Source organism: Canis aureus, chromosome 3 (genome assembly GCF_053574225.1).
Source record: "Canis aureus isolate CA01 chromosome 3, VMU_Caureus_v.1.0, whole genome shotgun sequence".
Taxonomy (NCBI): Eukaryota; Metazoa; Chordata; class Mammalia; order Carnivora; family Canidae; genus Canis; species Canis aureus.
Genome location: NC_135613.1, coordinates 64,434,575 through 64,457,110, shown reverse-complemented (window position 1 = coordinate 64,457,110; position 22,536 = coordinate 64,434,575). Strand labels below are relative to the sequence as shown.

General features: G+C 38.0%; 1 protein-coding gene across 7 annotated transcripts in view; it reads right to left on the bottom strand.

Moving 5' to 3' along the window:
* Nucleotides 1–962: 962 nt before the first annotated feature.
* ELMOD1 (ELMO domain containing 1) overlaps nt 963–22,536 on the bottom strand; it is a 68,297-nt gene continuing 46,723 nt past the window's right edge. For 5 of the 7 annotated variants that reach the window (XM_077893318.1, XM_077893319.1, XM_077893320.1 and 2 more), the window contains 5 exons: nt 15,154–15,222; nt 14,615–14,638; nt 11,730–11,780; nt 10,163–10,296; nt 963–2,379 (listed from right to left, as the gene is read on the bottom strand). In XM_077893318.1, coding sequence (XP_077749444.1) covers nt 2,207–2,379; nt 10,163–10,296; nt 11,730–11,780; nt 14,615–14,638; nt 15,154–15,222 — 451 coding nt within the window. In that variant the 3' untranslated portion in view covers nt 963–2,206. Of the gene's footprint in view, nt 2,380–5,495; nt 5,552–10,162; nt 10,297–11,729; nt 11,781–14,614; nt 14,639–15,153; nt 15,223–22,536 lie in introns of all 7 variants that reach the window. The other 2 variants (XM_077893325.1, XM_077893324.1) reach the window with 2 other exon arrangements.

Genomic DNA, 22,536 nt, shown 5'->3' with positions numbered 1-22,536 from the left:
CTAAGAATGATCAAGGGGAAAACACATCACACATTTTTTTATGCTTTTGAAAACTTCTCCTCTTCTTTTTCTCACTTCACTTCATGTAACTGAGTAGAACGCATCTTTTACAAAGAAGTGTGAACAAGAAGTCTAATAATACTCAGAATTAGAAGGAGCTGGCAGTTTGTTCATCCTAAAATTGTACAGCCATATTAAGATACAACAGAGAGAAATTATGCAAGGAGCTGGGAGGGAAGACTCCCAGCTTTGTAACCATCAACTATCTCTACCTGAGCAGAAGAGACGTGAGTGGGTGTAAGTGCCACATACTATCAAACCATGTCAGTGATGGGGCCCGTGGTGGATAGAGAGAGACATCACGCACGTGGCTGACAAGGGCTGTGCTGAGTTATGGAGTGCTGTCTGCACACACGGCTGCTGCAGCTGCGGCGGAGCTCAGGGCTCCCAAGACAGGCCGGTTCGCAGGTTCACACATTCTCGCCCATAGAGGAATCTATATTCCTGTCATTCCTCGTGATACACATTGTGAGTTAATCAACTTCTTCCCTCCTCCATGCTGTGGAAGGGCACAGGGCTGTAATAGATGCAATGCAAAATGCTGCCACCTGGTATGCAGCTGAAACAGAAAGCACAATCCCAGAAAAGCTAGAATGGACGAGGAAACAAAAGGCAGCTTATGGCTGCCTTTATCAGGTGTCTGGCAGTAGACAAACCAGGCTTTATGGGAAGTTACAAAGAAGAAGCTGGATCTTATTCTTTCATTAGAGCACTATCAGGCCTCAAGATTAAATAAAATAAGTTTCTCAGACATGACACACTCTAATCTACACCTGGTTACTCTGAGCGATGGTGTGATTTACATGCAGCTCCAGCTTGTCTTTGACATGCTACCCACTCACATATTTGCATATTCAGAAGCTATACAAGCACAAAAATATTAAAATGAAATTCACTATACGTTACAGTAGAATGACATGTAATTTATTCATATAACTGACAGTTAGGCAGTACTCAGACTTCATTTAAATAAGCAAGTGATTACACAAATGTCTAATAATACTAAAATTGATAGTCAGAAGGTATAAAATACCATGGGTATGAAATGCCATGGTAAATACTATTCAACAGACTACAATCATAATTCCAAACTAAATCATGGTTTTTGAAATGATCTTTAGCAGTTTTGGAATGATTTGATTTTTTTTTTCCCCTTCCAAGCAATTTACTTTTTCACTGATACAAGGCAAGGTCATTATTTTCAAGAACTATTACAGAAGGACACATTTTAGGTCCCTCTCTTGCAACACATTTTCTTGAAAATTGTTTTTTAATATAACCTCTTGACATTGAAAACAAACCAAGCACAGGTGCTTGGATCAGAACAGTGCCAGGGCATAACTCTTGAGTTCAGCAAGAGGCAGGCAGTGAAAATCCTTTTGCAGCTTTTGAAGTATGCATACTTCTTTTCTGAGGCTCCAAGCATCATAAACATATTTAGGCGTCCAAGCCAGTAAAATTATGGGAATAAAATAATCGGGTATTCATATGACTATGACACAGTTGCAACTGGGGGAAGTTACAATATAATTCTGCCACACTTCAAACAAAGACAGCACCTACCTAAATTTGCTTCTTGTCAGCCTCATTATATTTTCACGAAGCGCAGCTGTGTTTGCAGGAATGGTTTGGCTTATCATGTGTCTGTCTGTCTGTATTACTTGAAAGTCATATACTTTATGGAATGAGTATACTTTTAGTGGAATGAGATTCAAGCGTGAACCTGGCCCGAAGAGCTAGCAACAGTGGTCATGAAACATATCAATAAATTAAAGGGCTTTCACAGAACAAGATTCAGCTAAATCTCTTACATACAAAATACAGCTAGAGAAATACAATTCTTCAATGCTGAATTACGAGGGGGAGGAAAACAATCTAAAAAAATAGAAAACTCTCTCCATACCTGGGTGTCAAGGCAAATGTAACACTGCATAATGCCACAATATGAACAGTCACTGGATGACAGGTACTCCAGAAATAGTGGTATCTGAGGGTCTGGTAATTATGACCAAGAGATGAAAATACTTTACCAAAAGGCATGCATACAATCATTGTGCATTCAGTGTGTGAGCTGGGACCTAAGCAGGGATCTAACACGACAATGAGGCAGTGTTCTGGGGGTATCCGTTAAAACCAGCATGGGTGACTACATGTTGATTAGACCTTCTGAGGCAGCAAAGTGTGGACACAATGCCATGTCTGGGTTCTGCAGCTGTTTTATGATCCTCTTGCGGAATTTCTCCCGCACACGATTAAATTCCATTATGTCCATGGGGTCCTCTTCAATCCAAAACTTATGGAACTCATGCATCAAATAGCCTGTTATAAATAAGACAGTGATAAGAATGCAGGAGAAAAAAAAGAAGTCCTTAATCACATTCAGAATCACTGAATGCTGAAAGAGGTGTTGGACCAAATGACAGCAACCATGGAGCTCAAAGAAGAGATCACGATGCAGCAGGTATTACTGTTAAAGATTATTCTTTAAAACTAGTGCAGTAGAAGCTACGAATCTGCAAGATTTTTGCAATTGGTCCTGGAATTATTCTCACTCTTCCTAAGGAGGAAGATAAATCAATTGTGCCATCTCTTGAACATGAATCACATCTGGAATATAATCCTAAAGGCCAACAGTCACTACTTCATCCTTCCCCCTGATTAAATTAACATAATGGTCTGACTTTTCAAAATTACTCCACTCACCTTTTTTTCTCTTGATATTCGATTTGAGTAAAGTTTTAAATTACTCTGACAAATCAAACAAATGTGTTCTGACAGTCTATTATGAGACAATAAAAATTGTAAATCAACTCTGAACACAGACTGGTCATTAAACTACATGAATTGTTAATAAGACCATCTTGCTCTGAAGCATGATGTAATATTGAAATACTCTTGTGTCTCAAAAATGTTATCACTGAATGATCTGGATTGGAAACATTTTTGGAATAGATGTTAAGTATTTGAATTTATTCACTGTGTTCTGTTTCCCCCACTGTGCAACCCTCTCCCCACCAGATTCAGTATTGAAGTGTGAATAGCTTTTTAAAAAGACAGTAATAGATATTTGTATGTAGTAAACCTATTACAAGCTCAAGTGTCTCATTATGTATTAGAAAAAAGCATTTAAGGCTTTCCCTAAAGCATTAAAGCATTCCTAGTTAAAAAAACCAAATGTTATAGAAGCTTTTCTTAGTTTTAGCATTAGAGGGAGCAGAATATATTCTGGAGCCAGAAACCTGGTTTGAATCCTAGCTCTTCCACCTCCACAGGAAGCAGTGAGCAGCAGAAATGAGAGGGGGCATGGGAAGAGAATTTGGGAACAAGTATTCTCAGTGCTAATAGTAAAAAAAAAAAAAAAAATTGTTTTTCTATTAGGTAGCTACTTACAAGAAAACCTTTAACATAGGTCCATAAACAGATTTTTAAAAATCTTTACCATATCTCACTGTAATACAAAATTAGAAGTGACCTTCTCTCCCACCCCCAACACACTTCCAGATATTGATCCACTTCCACAAACACACTAGTTTCTCTTCTGTTAAATATGCTTATACATTTTTATGTATATGGTCTCTCTACAGCTACAGGAAGAAAGGTAGTAAGGAGAGAGAAAACTTATTTTACTTTTTTTGCATTTCTTTTACAATTGGATTATCTTTGGGCCCTCCACACATATTAACTGATGTGACAGTTTTTAGTATCTCTCGATGGGGACACACATCAACCTCACTCAAATACCTCTGGGCCATGGCCACTCTTATTATGGAACCTGATCATATCAGGGAAGTTCTAGACCACAGGTATCAGTCATCCCAGGGCTGTCCTATCCATCTCTGTTTGCTCTGGTGCTTGGATTCCTGGAGGAAGCATCTGGCCTTGAGCTCTTCTGATGACAACGTTGACATTAGCCTGTCTCATGCATGAAGAACCTATTTTTAAAGAGTTTTTCCTCATATTGGGCCAAAATCCGCTAACCTGTATTTCTTGGAACAGATTCAGTCCTTCTCCAACTCAAGTAATTGAAGTGTCTTTTATGCCCTGAGCTGCTCTTTTTTCTGGGTTAAGCGTCCCTATTTTTCCTCACCATTTCTCACAGTCTGTTTTCTATTCTGGTTGTTTTAGTGCATACCAAGAGGAAGTCGTTTCCTCTGATCTCAGTATCTTATTCAACCAAAAGAATTCAATCATCTGTCCCTTTCAGTGACTGAGAAAACTCCTAAAGTACCCTGCGGATGGTATAGGATACTCTTTAGACGTGCAGACCTCCCAGATCAACTATAGTTCAGTAAGATGAATCTCAGGGCACTAAAATATGAGATCCAGTGCTCTAAAAGATGCCCTCTTCTTAAGTTCCCTTGGCTTTTTTCTAAATATTATATTTTTTATGGTTTTAAGTGAAATCTATGACCATTTATACTTTATTCTTCCTGTACTATATAAAATACATAATTTTTCTGACTTGGCCTCTGAGCTCAAATAAACACACCTGAGCTGTTTTGTATCTAGCGTCAGGCTTCTAATACTATGAATTAAAATCATACATGATGAGTTAAAAGCATCTCATGAGTGATAAGGTCTTTACCCTTATTGACAGTAATAAGAAGGTACTGTGAAAATTACCTTCTAATGAAGAATTCACTTTTATCATCGTAATATAAAATATTCACCTTTCTACAGTGTGCTGGTATACTGGCAACTCATTCTAATGGTGATCTAGTAGAGTACAGAGTGTTAGAAGAATGCAGACCCATTTGGTTTCCCCATTTTTCTACCCTACATGCAATTACAGAAATACATTTTGAAAAGTTTAAAAGATAGGCAAGGATAAGACTAGAGGTTGGGTGGTTAACAATCAGACACTATTCTCCGGATCCTTCCTCTTAAATCTACAAAAGTGAAGCTGTAAAGCTTATAGACTCTATCCAATCAGGAAAATAGAGATTGAATAACATGATTTTAATCAAATTGCAGAAATGGTGGTTTGACTTTCAGGGTACATAATTATACAACTCCACTCATTTTTACATTACAGAGTGTTCATATATCCACTTGGTCAATTGGTCAGTTGGCTCATCTGCCAATTAACAAATATGCAACAGATACAAGAAAAAGGTAGAGTTTCTGTGCTCCCTACTTCTCTGTCTCCTGGAGAGAGATACCCTGGTAGACAATTCCAGCTGATGATTCATTAGGTAAGGAAGCTAACAAAATGGTGTGGCAAGTAGAGGTAGGAAACAGAGGTCAGGCTATTGCTTACAGTCTCTTAATGAATTCTTAACAACAGCTTTGTGGAGTGGGTAGTGCAGATATAACTTTATTTAACAGATGACAACACTGGGCTTAGACAACATATTTGAATGGTGTACAATTACACAATATAGCCGGAAATTGGAAGTGAGAACCTGAAATCATCTGACTTTCTACTACTGTACCTTTCCCAGTGGCTTCTCTTCCTCTGGTTCTTATTCTTACTGAATAGTCCCTTCATCTGAAGGTCAAAAGAAAGATAATTATTTTTTCATCTTCTGGTCATTGTACTTTCCTGTGCTCACTGCACCTAGCCTTACTTCATTTCATTGGAGCTTTAGATTGAATGCAATTTTTGTAGCATACTGCCTTGGCAGTGCAGTATTCACTGAATAATACTATAAAGTCAGAATGATAGAGACATTATTTTCTTATATTTTTTCACCTAGATGAAAATACCTGTTTAGAATACTAATTTAGTTTTCCAAGCCAAGTCTGTAGTGTATTTGTTGTTGCTTGAATGTATTTTGGTTTTGCTTCACTGCATTCAGTTGGTAGACAGCAGAGACATAAGCAAGGACACAGGTAATTGCAAGAATATTACAGAGGAAACGTGCAGAACTGATCGTGTCTGATGGAGGAACAATGAATTCAGGGCATGCTTTGATTCCTCTGGAGAGGCATGAGTCCCTATGTGTACATCCCAATTCATAAGGGGATTGCTGTTCTTTCTAAAATCTGGTGAGGGCCTTGGGAAATAAGTATCCCTATTGCATGCTACTCACCTGGGCTAGGGTTCTCTTAAAAGCCTATCAGTTCAGGCCAATGCTAAATTTTTCAGGAGAAACAAGACTGCCTTTCTTCCACAAAAGACATTATCTAATATTTTAGCTTCCCTCCCTCCCTCTTTCTTTCCTTCCTTCCCTCCATTCCTTTCTTCCTTCCATCTACTTACCCACCCACCCATCCAACAAATGTTTCCTGAGTACTTACTCTGTACAAGGCTCTACGTTGATGATACAGTAGTGATCACAAAAAACAAAATGCCTGTCTCTAAGTGTCAGTTCATACGATTCTAATTTTGATTTTCTCCTGCCAGAGCTCCCCCACTGGGCGGCTTTTATTTTCTCCTCAATGCTCATGAATCCCAAATCTGTCCTTGTAATTCCTCATTTTCCATTATTAACAAGTCATAAAGTATATGTATTCTTAAATTTGCTCATTTTTATCTAAGTTACACATGCACATAGTTTAGAGTCATATAGTTTAACAAGTCTTGTTCCAGAAAACAGGCAAAAAACTAGCAGCACCTTCTGCCTTAATTACTGCTTCCCTTAATGGACATTTCAGCTCGTGCTGATTCTTTTCATTATTGACCCCCATAGCTCTTTATAACATGATTGCCATTGCTTGATTTTTTGGACTTCATTTATAATAAGATGAAGATTTAGTTCCCTTTCACCCATTCCAACCACATTATCATGTATTTTCTAACAATTTTCTTTGTGTAGTATTACCAGCTTCCCTCTTTTTATTTACTTAGTTTTCACCCAGTTAACTCTAAACTATGCCATTGTCTTCACAGTGTGTTCAAGTGTGTTCAAACATGGTAGACATTCTATCAATTTCATATTCTTCAACTCTGCCAGAGCCTTCTAACCTGCTAAAATCTAGATTTATTATTCTCATCCTGCTGCACAGATACCACCTTGGGCTTTCCCTTCATCTTCATCCTTGAATATTCTCACTTGGTTCATATGATAGATTTCCTGCTCTGTGGACCCCATTTATTCCTTTCAGGATTACTCTCTTTGTGAAAGCATACACTTTAGGAGCTTCCTGTTAAAGGTACAAGGAGGTAAAATGTTTAAGACCTTGCATTTTTAAAATGTCTTTATTGTACTCTCACACTTAATTGGGAAGTTAGCCTGGATTAGAAATCTAAACTGAAATCATATGCCCTTAGATTAAAAAAAAAATATTCTCAAGTTTTTGAAGACATTATTCTACTGTCATCTAGAATTCAATGTTGCTGTTGAGAATTCCAGTGTCATCTTCTTTTTTTTTAAATTCTTTTTTCCAGTGCCATCTTGATTCCCAATTCTTCATGTGGCAACTATGGAGATTTTTAGAACCATCTCTTTCTGTTATCATAAAATCTTACAATCATATGGACCTTGGTGTGAATCTATTTTAATTTATTATGCTGGTTCTTACCAGTTTATTTATTTTTTTAATTTTTTAAATTTTTTGGTTCTTACTAGTTTAAATATGAAAAGTCATCCTTTAGTTACTGGAAATTTTTCTTGATTTATTTCTTTGATTTCCTCTTTTTAATGTTATTGGTCTTTTTCCAATATTCTTTTTCCAGAAATTCCATTATTCATATATAAGAAGACTTCTAAAATGGTCCTTTAATATCTTGACTTTTATTTTCTATTTTTCATTTACACTTTTTGTTCTACTTTCTGGGAGTGTTTCCAGTTTTATCTTCAAATCCTTTTTGGTGATTTCATTTACACTATCTGATTTTTAATTTCTAAGAGCACTCTTTTGTCTTCTGGGTGTGTGTTCTGTAGCCTCTTGTTCTTGTTTCAAAATTAAAATTTCTTAATTCCTTGGGGATACTAGTGATACATATTTTTGAAGTTTTCCTCCCCTGCATAGTTTCTGTTTCCTTCTAGTGGTTTTATTTCTGCTTGTTTTGGACTCTCTTTCATGCTTGAGGCTTTCATCACTATTCTTGTTATCTAGTGCTGCTTATGAAATTATTCCAAAATCTAGTGGCTTTTAATACACTCATGAATTCAGTGGATTAGGAATTCAGAAAGGGCCTGGGAGGGATGGTTCCACACATCTGGAGTCTCAACTGGGAAGACCTGAAGGTGGGGTGACTTGATAGCTGGTGGCATGAATCATTTGGAGGTCTGTGGTGGACACTGGCTACCAGTTCGGACCTCATCTGGAGCTGTCTGTGAGATCACCTAGGTATGGCCACTCCATCTGTCCTAGACTTCCTCACAACATGTAGAGATCAAAACTGTTACACGATGGCTCATGCCTTCATGCCTCTCAGCTCAGTCTCTGAGAACCAGGTAAAACCCTTGTCTCACATAGTCTTGGAAGTCACATAGTGTCAATTTTGCTATACTCTACTGGCCAAACAACTGGTCAGCCCAGATTCAAAGGGTAAGAGGAACAAATAAACCTTCTCTTAGTGAATGGGAGGAGTGTCAAAGAATCTGAGGACATGTTTTGAACACTAAGACAGCTGATAATCCTTGGCTGTCTGAATATTTTTTACAAAATAAAAAGCCAGAGACTAAAAGCTTATTGGAAGTCCTGAGCATATAGGTAGGGCTTCTTGAATGTGAGCATGACTGTAGATTGATAATAGCTGGGTTGTTTCACTGAGGAGACCCAGGGGTCAGCATCTTGTAACCTCCTTTCTGTTGGGCTGCTCTGATAACCCAGAGAAGTTCCATCAATCTTGCCAAAGTTAGAGGAATGGGGAAGGAAGAGCCACCTGCATGATTCAGTCCTCATTAGCATTTTCAGTATGGTTTGCCAGCAGCTGTACCTGCTGCTCATCAGACCACAGACCCTTTGTTTTCTCCTCTTTGGAGAATAATCTACCACACTCTCCTGGGGCGGGGGGCAAGGGAAGGACAGAAGCTGTGTCCTAGGGAAGGGGATTTGGGCCTCTAAGAGTTTCTTAACATACTTTCAAGCAATCTTGCTGTTTTTGATCCTGCTTTCACCCCTATTTTCAGCACATCAAAATACTGCCAACTCCTGAACCTTTTGGGAGGTTCTGTGGAAATACATCAGATTGCTTCTTACCTTTCCACACTACCTATTTGGTATTTGCTTTCTCAGGATTACTGAATCAGTTATCATTTCATCTGTTTTCCAGCTTCCAAAATGAGGTTTTCCTGCCTCATTCTTGATTTTTCCTGTTATTATAAGGATTTTATGCTTTCTTGGAAAAATTCTTTTACATTAACTTTAGTGAAGTCTCAAAAGGGAACATGATACATGCATTAATTATGCCAGCATGGTTTAAATGGTTTAAATGACATTTCTCCTTTAAATTGCCCAGTTTGCTTAGTGACTTGGAATATCTTTCCATGTTTCTCCAAACCAGTCTGTGTGGCCTGCAAGGTCACCATGACATTCAGATTTTAGGATTCTGTCTCTAAGAATGGAAAGTACCACCTCTGGGCTCTGTCATATAGTCTTGGTCTTTATCTTCTGAAACCTCAGTATAGCTGCAACTCCAAGGATACTGTTCATTAATACTAACTTCTGAATCACTACTTGTGGTGGCAGGAAAAGCAGTGCCAGTGCCAGCTCCACCACCATCAGTTTCACTCACTAAACCAAGATTTCCTCTTTCTAATGTTCATTAGGCACTAACTATGGAACTATCTAATAAAAACTCTTTATCCATTATCTCACTTTATCTTCTTATCAACTCTACGAGGAAATACTCCTTTTATACCTGACATAACCAAGGCTTAGAGAGGTTGGGAAACATAGATTTGGGAGTCAACACAGGCTGTCTTCTGAACCTGCACTCTTAAGTGCTATGCCGTGCAGGATCAGAAGGAGAGAGATACCCAGACCAGAAGTTGATATGGTGGATATTATGCAAGAGCTGAGAAAGAGAAAAATCCATGATGCTTGAAAATATTACTGTAGAGTTTTGAATGAGAAAACAACAAACTCAAAACCAAAGGGGAAGTTCAAAGATCCCAAAGCAGCCAAATAGCAAAGATCTCTCAGCTTTGCTTCTTGTGTAGAATGTTCCATAGACACTATATTGATAATTCAGCAACAGGACACTTACAAAATGTTTGCTGGAAATGAGACAGTGTTGGAGCTTCTGGGGCGATGTTGTAGAAGTGAGTTTTTAGAGCTCCACTCACCAGTAGATTATATGCCAAATCAGTTATATTGATGCCCACGATTGCAAATGAGTACCTGCAAAGTGCAAACCACAAAACCAACTATGTGTCACACAAGCATTTAAAAATAATCTAATTTTTAAATTACTGCTAAATTATCAAAGAGGCAGGTTGCCATTCTGTTTCTACCCAATCTCTACCCTGAATTTGCAACTTTGAAAATGCGAGTAATGTAACCAAGAGAATTAAGAATCCATATGCTTTGATTTGGTAATTCCGTTTTCAAATATACAAGAGAAAAATATCAGAAATGAAGAGCTTTATACTCAAGGATACTCATTATAGCATTATTTATAATGGCAAAGACATGGAAACTATGCAGATATTCTAAAAAAAAGATGAATGGTGAAATAAATTATAGTAATCTCATATAATATAGCCAATAAATACCATATTCCTAAAGGCTATTTAAGTAGGAAACATTATATATGAAACAAGCCAGGTTTTATTATATGTTCACAAATGTGCACAAAAAGAGGGCAAGAATGAAGTGCCACCAAATATTACTGTTCTATGTTAGAGGAATAAGATTGGGGTGATTTCTTTTTTGCTTGCTTTCTTGTATTTTCTATATTTTCCATAATTAGCCATATATTACTTTTAAAATGAGGCAAAATTTAATTATCTTAACACTCGGTATATTTCCTATTTCCTTTTCTATATGGCTATCAAAAGTTAAATGGAATCGAGCTCTTTCAGTCTCTGGGTTATATAAATCTAGCACATAAAAGAAAGGAGTTCTCCATTCAGAAATATTTTTGAATGAAATAGGGCATTAAAATAAAACCTCTAAAGTAAATTTATAATTTAATAACCTGATACTTGATAAAAATTCTTAAAACTACTAGATAAATTCTTTTTTTTTTTAAAAAAAAAAAAGTAGGTTCCACACCCAGCATGGAACACAGTACAGCACCTGAACTCATGACCTTGAGATCAACACCTGAGCTGAGGGACACTTGGGTGGCTCAGCGGTTGAGCATCTGCCTTCAGCTCAAGGTGTGATCCGGGGTCCAAGGATCAAGTCCCAGATTGGGCTCCCTGAGAGGAGTTTGTTTCTCCCTCTGCCTGTGTCTCTCCTCTCACTCTGTGTCTCTCATGAATAAATAAATAAAATCTTAAAAAACAAACAAACAAAGCCTGAGCTGAGATCAAGAGTCTAGTGCTTAACACAACTGAGCCACCCTACCTATGGAATACAATGATAAATGATGATTTCTGAAAATCATTTCCATATAGTTATATCTTTGTAAATATTGTCAGTGGTCAAAAGCGAAGTAGTACCATAGAATCATACAAATGAATCCAAAAACTTATAAACAGCTTCTTTTAAAAGTTCAGCTGGATTATATATTTCCATCAGGACATTCTTCATCTTTGTCATGTTTTAGGATATTTTTATTCTGGTTCTGGTTCTTACAACCTTTATATATGAAATCCCACACTCACCCAATTGCTTTATCCATCCTTTTCTTCTCCCATTCTGCTTTGCTGAATTTGCTGAATGAATAAAGAAATAAGATTTAATCTCTAATTGGTACTTGTACTCTTTTAATGTTTATATTCAAACTTTTGACTACATGCAGAGATGTCTGTAACTCAGTTCTCAAACACTAATCAATTTAAATGTTACCAACTAAAAATCCACAGTAAAATTTATGTGGAGCTCAGAAATGGAATTATTTAAAGACCTGCTACTTATTCCCTATTCCCTTTAGTGCTGCAGTGGGAGACAGTCCTTAAGGTGAAACACTAATGTACTTTTTTAATGGGATCATTGATTATCAACCAGTACTTCTTCCTTGAACCTTTGCCTGGTATGTCTCTTCTACCCAGGAGTGCCCTTGTCCTCTTCATGATTCCCCACTGCATTTCCTTTGGTTTTATTTCATGGCCTCTATCCTATTCACTCTTATTTGTGATGTATGGCTCACAGTAGATGCCAAATAAATGTTTATTGATGAATAAAGTAGTGAACTAGTGAAAGGAAGACAGAGAGAGAGGAAGGAAGGATATATAGGTTTTTTTTTTTTTTTTTTTTTTTTTTTTTTTTTAGGTTTTAAAAATTCTGTTCCAATAAGTGCTATGGCATCTCCTCTGTCTAGGCTAAGACAGCTAAACTATATGAGTTCCACTTTAATCCATTTTATAATTTGAGCTTCTCAATAAGACTTTGTAGAAAGGGCTCTATCATTGAAGCATCCTGAAAATACTGCTTTGCGTTCTTTTACTTTGTGGATTTGCAGGTCCTTCCCATTCTCTCTTACTCCATACTGCCAGTGTTTTGTAAACAGGAACCACGTTCCACTTCTCTTTGTGGCTAATGTAATCCTCATTTTACAGTAAAAAAAAATGTGGTTAGCATTTGAACTAAATAACATTTTAAAATTAGAGTTATGAACATTTAGCTTCCATCTAAGTAGGGTTAAGACCCATGTAATACACACAGCACGAGACCAGGAAAATGTACAAAACTGATATTTTAATTGATATGTACTTTCTACTCTGCAAATGACTGGCTCTAATCAAAGTGACGTCTTCATTCATGTTAAAATATGCACCTCTTTTTAAAGTGTAGCTGCCTACAAACCAACCAACCACCCAGCCAAAAAGGCATTGGGAGATTTTTACTTAAAAGACTCACATCTGAACTAAACTGAATTAAGGGTGAAATTTAAGAAAATCTATATAAACAAATTTATAAGCACCTATTTTCTCTTAACAAAAGTTTATAAATATACAGTGTCTCTGCATTTGTTAAATGAAACCTCTGTCTGCATTGGAAATACAAGAAAGGGCCAAATGACCTCCACTCATTTGATTACTTACAGGATATCCTGATCCAAATAGAATAAATCATTTCTTTAAGAAATACACAACAGCAACAGCAACAACAACAATCAAACAGACAAAATTCTCCTCTTAAACTTGAATGTACTTATGTCTCTCAAGGTACTTTAGGACTGAACAGATTGGAGGTTTACGAGGGCAGTAACAGCAGACAGGAGAGAACTTTCCTTAGTATACATTACTGCTCAACCCCCGAAATATTCAGGGTCTGACAATCCTTGCTGTCACAAGTGGTTAATATATACTTATTTCAGACATTGGTGAAGGATGGTATCATTTTAAAAACATTCTGCTTTGTGTTTATTGACATTTACCATAAATATGAAGTGATCAATATTTGAAGTCTGTCTACTCAAGTTTATGGTGGCTTGAGGGACAAAGCAAGCAGGGTAGCTTTATCTCTATGCCCTTCACACACTTGCTAGTCTCTTCTTAAGTAAAAGTATTTATACACAGATTCTCAAATATGTCCTCTGATGGTTGACACAAGAGATAAAACTATAAAGCCTTTCTTTGAGAATGGCTCACAGATAAAATTTATCACCTCATAATGATTCATCAAAAAAAATATTTTAAGCTTATTGTCACTTCCCCGCGACCATGGAGGATTCACGTGTTTTTGCTGACACTCTTCCAGGAACACCTGAGTCTATACATAGATTCCCCAGACAATTTTAATTAGAGGGAGTTCAACATCTCTATATTACAGAAATATGCAATTCAGAAAATATTGTTAAAAATTAAAATAGCTTGATTTTAACCATGTGATATATCAAGAAAGAGCTGAGTGATTTTACTGTTTTTCTCAAAGTAAATAAAAGGTAAAGAAAATGAAAGTGTAATCTTATAAAAGATCATAGATAAAACTTTGGAAAGTACAGTGTAATTTAATGAGCCTTAGCCAAATGAAGCTCAAACAAGTCTGATAGTAAGTGGCAGGGACAAAGTCAATCTGTTTCTGAATTTTGAGAATGGTATAAAATTTTGGATTTATTTATTAAATATGAACACTATAAGAAACTTGGCATGCTGAAGAGAAAAAAAGTGATACAAAAGCATGACTGCAAAATGGCAGTACTCCTTATATATAATAACTATTACTTATAATAGTGAAGTTACAAGTATATTAATAGAAGAGCAGAATTGCTCTATGCAACAAAACTTCCAAATAAAATGTCCCTCTCTGAGGAGTAGATGAGGTCAGGGCATGTACTGATGTGTTCAGACATTAGGTGAAGTACTCAATGTGTTTCTCTGATCAGGTACAGCCATGACTGTAGAAAGGCTCTTTGAAATTTTCTGTTAGGTTGATCTAATCTGGTTTTCCTCCACTAACACACAACCCAAATATAATGAAATATATTAGATAAAAAGTTAGTGTTTGTTTTTTAAAATTTTTTCATGAATTTATATTTCTGTAAAAGTTCTTACCCATACTTATTTTAAAATAAAAGCAACAAAACACAAAAGCAAACAAAAAATACCTTATTTCCTCTTTAGTGATATCCCTTCACGTAATCAGTTAAAGAAAAAAAATTAGGAAGGTAAATGAAAATGTAGACAGTTTAGGATCTAGATTTTTATCAAGGAAAATAAAAAAGCCTCAACAATCCAGATTTCTCAGTTGGCCCCTGACTTCATGACTCCCATCTCCTCTCTGTTTCCCCATCGTGGGGCATGTGCTCCATCGTGCTCCCTTGTCTCTGAAATCTTTCTTTTAGACTTTGCTTTCTCCTTCCATGTCTACCTCCTTAATCCTCTGAACACCTGCAATATTTTCAGTCCCTTTAAATACCTGTCTCACTTGAACAGTGACACTTTACATCTTGAATCCCTTCAGGTAGTAAGTACCTAAGTTTTAACCCTCCTAATCAGTATTTGTCCAAAGGGTTCATTTGAAAGAGCTTTAAGCTTCACTTCTGGTGAGTTGATGTTCCTGAGAATCCCACTGACACCTCTGTGGAGGAGAACTTCCTCCTACCTAATACACAAGTCTAATCCATCTTTTATTTTCAGCAATTACCTGCATTTTGGATGAAGAGAGTCAGAGAGGACCTGCTGAGCCGCTGCAGAATCCCTTTCTGCAAAATACCTGTAGTTAGAGGGAAAAAAAGCCACAGCTCCATACCTGTTGGATGCATTCATTTTAATCCAGTTTCAGGCCATTTTGCATTCAGAGATACACAACAGCAGAAGATTCCCACTTGTTTCAGCTCTTCCAGAGAATGGATGGCTTTTCATAATAGAATTTTCCAGATAGGATGATGGTATAATAAGATAGTTGTAAAATCCACACAGATTTAGGAATTTATCAAGTGGGTTTGAAAAATCTTAACTTTGCCATTCCCCAGGGAGCTAAGGGTATTTGCAGTAAGAAGGGTGATAGACGAGGGGGCAGGATGAGGCCACTCAGAAGTTAGGAGTGGCCTGGATGAAGGGACATGGGGAAGAGCTGTGACAGCCAAGGGGCAGAGAGAGGAAGAAAATGGAGGAGGGGAGACACGATGTGCATTTTTCTTGGAGAATGTTCATGGGTATTTGAATTCTGGATGAATGCAAAATACGGTGCTAAAAAGCAAAATTCTACCCTGGGGAAAAAGGGCAAAGAATTTCTTAAAAATACACACATTTACCTACCTTCTAAAATACATTACAAGAAGTATTTCATAAAGACAGTAACAAAATAAAACATTAGCATTTGTTATTTAATTTGACATCTATATATTTCCCAATAAATCTGAAGCATAAAACAAACTCTTGAATTTTCTCTCAGGAAATTTCAAACCACAGTCAGCAGTTTTAATACACATGTCCGTGATTATTAATGAAATGGACTCTCTTTTCTTACTTTTTCTTATTCAATTCAGAGCTTTGTTTTGTTTTGTTTTGTTTTGTCTTTTCTTTTGTTGGCCATCTAGAAAACCTGGATGTCTTTTGTGTCTTATCCATACTTTTTGGTCGAGCATATCTAAAAATATCTTCAAACAAATAAGACAGATAACCCTATAGAGAATAATATCCTGGATAGGGATCATTTATCATTTATGTGAGTGTCAGACTTGGCTTGTCCTTCCACTTTGTTTATGGTGACTTATCTTACAGAAGTTTTTAATTTTAATGTGTGAAATCTACTGGTTTTTGTTCTATAGCTTATGTTTTTTTTTTTCTTTGTCTTTAAGGGATCCCTCCTTATATATCTGAAAGATTATCTCCTAGAAGTTATAAAGCCTTGTTTTTGACATTCAATTTGTAAAACCGAGATTGAGAAGAGATATTTTATTTTCTTTCTCCTTAGCTCTACCTATTCAAAAGCTCATCCTTTCTCCACTGACAAGTGGACAATACCTTTGTCCTCAAAATTTACTTTTTATTCATTCATGTTATGTAATAATGTGGTATTTACAACATTTCATAAAAGAATAGGTGATTATTAAACATCTTAAATTTAAAATAAAGGCACAGATCTGGGAGAAAAATGAGGTGCATAAAAAATGACTAATGGGCATTGTAAGATGGCAGAGGAGTAGGTGCCTCAACTCACCTGGCCCCACCAACTTACCTAGATAACTTTTAACCATCCTGAAAACCTAAGAATTTGACCTGAGATTTAAAGAGAAAACAGCTGGAATGCCACAGACAGAAGGGTTTTCGTTTCTAACAAGGTAGGAAGGCGGGAAAAATAAAAAAGAAACAAGTGGGGGGTGGGGGGGCGAGGAGCTGGGTAGGGCAGGTGTGTGTGTGTGAAAGGCTCCGGGCTGGTAAGCCCAGCCCGGGAGAAGCAGGAACTTTAAAAAATCCGCACCGGATTCTTCCCAGACAGAAAGGCGCTTAGCAGGGAACTCGGGCAGAACCGCGGGAGGGCAGTGGGGCCTCCAGTCGCCCCGAGTCACTCATAGAGGAGGTGCGCCCCGGGGGAGAGCGGCCACACACTGTGGGCCGAGCCCGGGAAAGGGCTGGAGCGCTCCGGGGCCTCGGGAGCTCAGGCGGTGGCTCCAGGCCGAGGGGGCTGCGCCGCCCCGGGAGCGCGATTCCAGCAGCGCAGGCCCGGGGTCCCAGGGATCTGAGCAGACACAGCCCAGCATCCTGTGCTCTCCCCGGGACAGGCAGAGGCGGGGAGGGCCCAGGACAGTGAGGACGCTCCTGCCGCCGGGCGCCCCCAAGCTGCGCAGGTCACTGCTCCTTCCCCCCCACCCCACCCCAACATCTAGGCCAGTGAGGACTGGGAGTTGCGGTAGTTACTGCGGGAGCTGACTCCAGAGCTAGAGACCTGGCCGCTGCCAGGGTGTTGTTCCTCCTTGTGTCATCCTGTGCCTGGGAGGGGCGGGCCGCCAGGGGACAGAGACCTCACTGGGTCAACAGCTCCCACTGAGTCCGGCACCCGGAAGGAGGCGGGGCAGCTCCCCCAGGTGAACACACCTGAGAATCAGCACAGCAGGCCCCTCCCCCTGAAGACCCGCTGGAAGGATGGGGGAGGAGCAAGTTCTTGGCTGAGCAGCACTGGAAAGCCCCAGGGGAAGTCGAGGGATGTACAGTATATAGAACTAGAGGTTACCCCTCCTTTTGTTTTTTTTCCTTTTTCCAGTACAACTTGTTTTTATATCAGACTGTAAATATCCAATTTTTTTCCCCTCTTTTTCCCACCTTAACTACAATACTTTACCACCTCTTCATTTTTAAGATTCTTCCTTTTTGACTTTCTTATTTCTACAATTACAGGCAGGTCCTAGGTATATTTTCCACTTCTAGATTCCCTTCAACATGCTCAACTTAATTTTGGGAGATATACAAGATATGTTTTTCTGTTTTGTGTTTTTTTTTCTCTGCCTCGTTTTGTTCTACAATGGTGGAAGTTAATACCTTCTAAAACATGACCAGCATGCACCCAGAAACAAGTGGTATACCGTGCTGGTTCAGTCTGTGAGATTCCTCATTCCCATTATGCCCCCCTTTTTTATCTCATTCATGTTTTGGTGGTCAATGTTGGGCTCTCTACAACTATTTCTGGTTTATATAAATTTGGGACTGAGCATACAGAACTTAATATACTCAGAAACAAGAGGATCACACTCTAGAACCCCTCAGGTAGACTACATTCTCCCTCCACTACAACTTCATCACCACCACCATCTCCCAGTACCCCCCCCCTTTTTTCTTGTCCTTTTTAATCTTTTTTCTGTTTCTTTTCTTATCTTTTTTCCCCTCTTCCTCTTTAAGATTCCTGCCCTTTTTTTTACTACTTTGTTTTAAAATTTGTTTTTCATTTTAGTAGTCCTTTTGTTTTATTTCGTTCTGATCTTTGTTTTCAATTTCTGGTCTCTGCTCTCATTAGAATCATCTAGCATGAAATTTACTTAGGTCGTAGTTTATATTCTTGATGCAGTCTGCTCATACAGCCATTCTGCACTGAACAAAATGACTAGAAAGAAGAACTCACCACAAAAGAATCAGAAACAGTACTCTCAGCCATAGAGTTACAGAATTTGTATTACAATTTGATGTCAGAAAGCCAATTCAGAAGCACAATTATAAAGCTATTGGTGACTCTGGAAAAAACCATAAGGATTCAAGAGACTTCATGACTGCAGAATTTAGATCTAATCAGGCCAAAATTAAAAATCAATTAAATGAAATGCAATCCAAACTGGAGGTCCTAACGATGAGGGTTAATGAGGTAGAAGACAGAGTGAGTGATATAGAAGACAAGTTGATGGCAAGGAAGGAAGCTGAGGAAAAAAGAGAAAAACAATTAAAAGACCATGAGAAAGGATGAGGGAAATAAATGACAGCCTCAGAAGAAAAAAATCTGTAAATATGGGGTTCCAGAGGGTGCAGAAAGGGACAGAAGACCAGAAAGTGTATTTGAACAAATCATAGCTGAGAACTTCCTTAATTTGGGGAAAGAAACAGGCATTCAGATCCAGGAGATAGAGAGGTTCCCCACTCCCCAATAAATAAAAACCATTCAACACCTCAACATTTAAGAGTAAAACTTGAAAATTCCAAAGATAAAGAGAAAATCCTTAAAGCAGACAAGAGATGCCTAACTTATATGGGGAGATTAACAGAAGACCTCTCCACAGAGACCTGGCAGGCCAGAAAGGGCTGGCAGGATATATTCAGGGTCCTAAATGAGAAAAACATGCAGCCAAGAATACTTTATCCAGCAAGGCTCTCATTTAGAATAGAAGGAGAGATAAAGAGCTTCCAAGATAGGCAGAAACTGAAAGAATATGTGACCACCAAATCAGCTCTGCAAGAAATATTAAGGGGGCCCCTCTAAAAGAAAGAGGAAGCCAAAGAAATAGTCCACAAAAACAGGGACTGAATAGGTATTACGATGACACTAAATTCATATCTTTCTATAGTAATTCTGAACGTGAATGGGGTAAATGATCCCATCAAAAGATGCAGAGTTTTGGACTGGATAAAAAAGCAAGACCCATCTATTTCCTGTCTACAAGAGAGTCATTTTAGGTCTAAGGACACCGCCAGCCTGAAAATAAAAGGTCAGAGAACCATTTACCATTCAAATGGTCCTCAAAAGAAAGCTGGGGTAGCAATCCTCATATTAGATAAATTAAAGTTTATCCCAAAGACTGTAGAAGAGATGAAGAGGGACACTATATCATACCTAAAGGATCTATCCAATGAGAGGACCTAACAATCATGAATATTTATGCCCCTAATGTGGGAGCTACCAAGTATATCAATTAATAACCAAAGTAAAGACATACTTAAATACACTAATAGGAGGCTTCAACACAGCACTTTCTGCAAATGACAGATTTTCTAAGCACAACATCTCCAAAGAAACAAGAGCTTTAAATAGTACACTGGACCAGATGGAATTCACAGATATTTACAGAACTTTGCATCCGAATGCAACTGAATACACATTCTTCTCAAGTACACATGGAACTTTCTCCAGAATAGACCACATGCTGGGTCACAAATCAGGTCTCAACTAATACCAAAAGATTGGGATTGTCCCCTGCATATTTTCAGACCATAATTGCTTTGAAACTTGAACTCAAACACAAGAAGAAATTTGGAAGAAACTCAAACACCTGGAGGTTAAAGAGCATCCTGCTAAAAGATGAAAGGGTTAACCAGGAAATTAGAGAAGAATTAAAAAGATTCCTGGCAACTAGTGAAAATGAAGATACAAGTGTTCAAAATCTTTGGGATACAGCAAAAGTAGTGCTAAGAGGGAAGTGTCTTGGGAGGCTTTTGATGACTGCTTCAATTTCCTCCCTGGTTACTGGCCTGTTCAGGTTTTCTATTTCTTCCTGTTTCAGTTTTGGTAGTTTGTGGTTTTCCAGAAATGTGTCCATTTCTTCTACATTGCATACTTTAGTGGTGTATAAGTGCTAATGATATGTTTTTTAAATCATTTGTATTTCCTTGGTATTGGTTGTGATCTCTACTTTTTCATTTGTGATTTTATTAATTTGAGTCTTTTTTCTTTTTAATAAGGCTGGCTAATGGTTTATCTATCTTATTAATTCTTTCAAAGAATCAACTCCTGGTTTTGTTGATCTCTTCTACAGTTCTGGTCTCTATTTCATTGAGTTCTGCTTGAATCTCAAGAAGAGAGTTAATAAAACTCTCTTCTTCTGCTTGGTGTAGGTTTTATTTGCTGTTCTTTCTCCAGTTCCTTTAGGTGTGAGGTTAGCTTGTTTTTGAGGTTTGTTGAGGTTTTTCCAGTTTTTTGAGTGATGCTTGTATTGCGATGTACAAAAGTCCAGGGCCAGATGGCTTCCCAGGGGAATTCTATCAAACGTTTAAAGAAGAAACAATACCTATTCTACTAAAGCTGTTCCAAAAAATAGAAAGGGATGGAATACTTCCAAACTCCTTCTATGAGGCCAACATCACCTTAATTCCAAAACCAGACAAAGACCCCACCAAAAAGGAGAAATATAGACCAATATCCCTGATGAACATAGATGTAAAAATTCTCAACAAGATACTAGCCAATAGGATCCAACAGTACATTAAGAAGATTATTCACTATGACCAAGTGGGATTTATCCCCCGGATGCAAGGCTGGTTTAACACTCATAAAACAATCAACCTGATAGATCATATCAACAAGAGAAAAAACAAGAACCATATGATCCTCTCAACAGATGCAGAGAAAGCTTTTGACAGAAGACAGCATCCATTCCTGATCAAAACTCTTCAAAATGTAGGGATAGAGGGAACATTCCTCAGCATCTTAAAAGCCATCGACGAAAAGCCCATAGCAAATATCATTCTCAGTGGGGAAACACTGGGAGCCTTTCCCCTAAGATCAGGAACACGACAGGGATGTCCACTCTCACCACTGCTATTCAACACAGTACTGGAAGTCCTCGCCTCAGCATCAGACAACAAAAAGAAATAAAAGGCATTCAAATTGGCAAAGAAGAAGTCAAACTCTCCCTCTTGCAGATGACATGATACTGTACATAGAAAACCCAAAAGACTCGACCCCAAGATTGCTGGAACTCATACGGCAATTTGGCAGTGTGGCCGGATATAAAATCAATGCCCAGAAATCAGTGGCATTTCTCTACACTAAGAAGAAGAAGAAGAAAGAAGAAGGAGAAATTAAGGAATCAATCCCATTTATAATTGCACCAAAAGCATAAGATACCTAGGAATAAACTCAACCAAAGAGGTAAAGGATCTATACCCTAAAAACTACAGAACAATTCTGAAAGAAATTGAGGAAGACACAGAGAGATGGAAAAATATTCCATGCTCATGGATTGGAAGAATTAATATTGTTAAAATGTCTATGCTACCCAGGGCAACTTACACATTTAATGCAATCCCTATCAAAATACCATGGACTTTCTTCAGAGAGTTGGAACAAATCATCTTAAGATTTGTGTGGAATCAGAAAAGATCCCGAATAGCCAGGGGAATATTGAAAAAGAAAACCAGAGCTGGGGGCATCACAATGCCGGATTTCAAGTTGTACTACAAAGCTGTGCTCATCAAGACAGTGTGGTACTGGCACAAAAACAGACACATAGATCAATGGAACAGAATAGAGATCCCAGAAATGGGCCCTCAACTCTATGGTCAACCAATATTGGACAATGCCTGAAAGACTAATCACTGGAAAAGGACAGTCTCTTCAATAAATGGTGCTGGGAAAATTGGACATCCACATGCAGAAGAATGAAACTAGACCATTCTGTCATACCATACACAAAGATAAACTCAAAATGGATCAAAGATCTAAATGTGAGACAAGAATCCATCAAAATCCTAGAGGAGAACACAGGCAACACCCTTTTTGAACTTGGCTACAGCAACTTCTTGCCAGATACATCTATGAAGGCAAGGGAAACAAAAGCAAAAATGAACTATTGGGACTTAATCAAGATAAAAAGCTTCTGCACACAAAAGA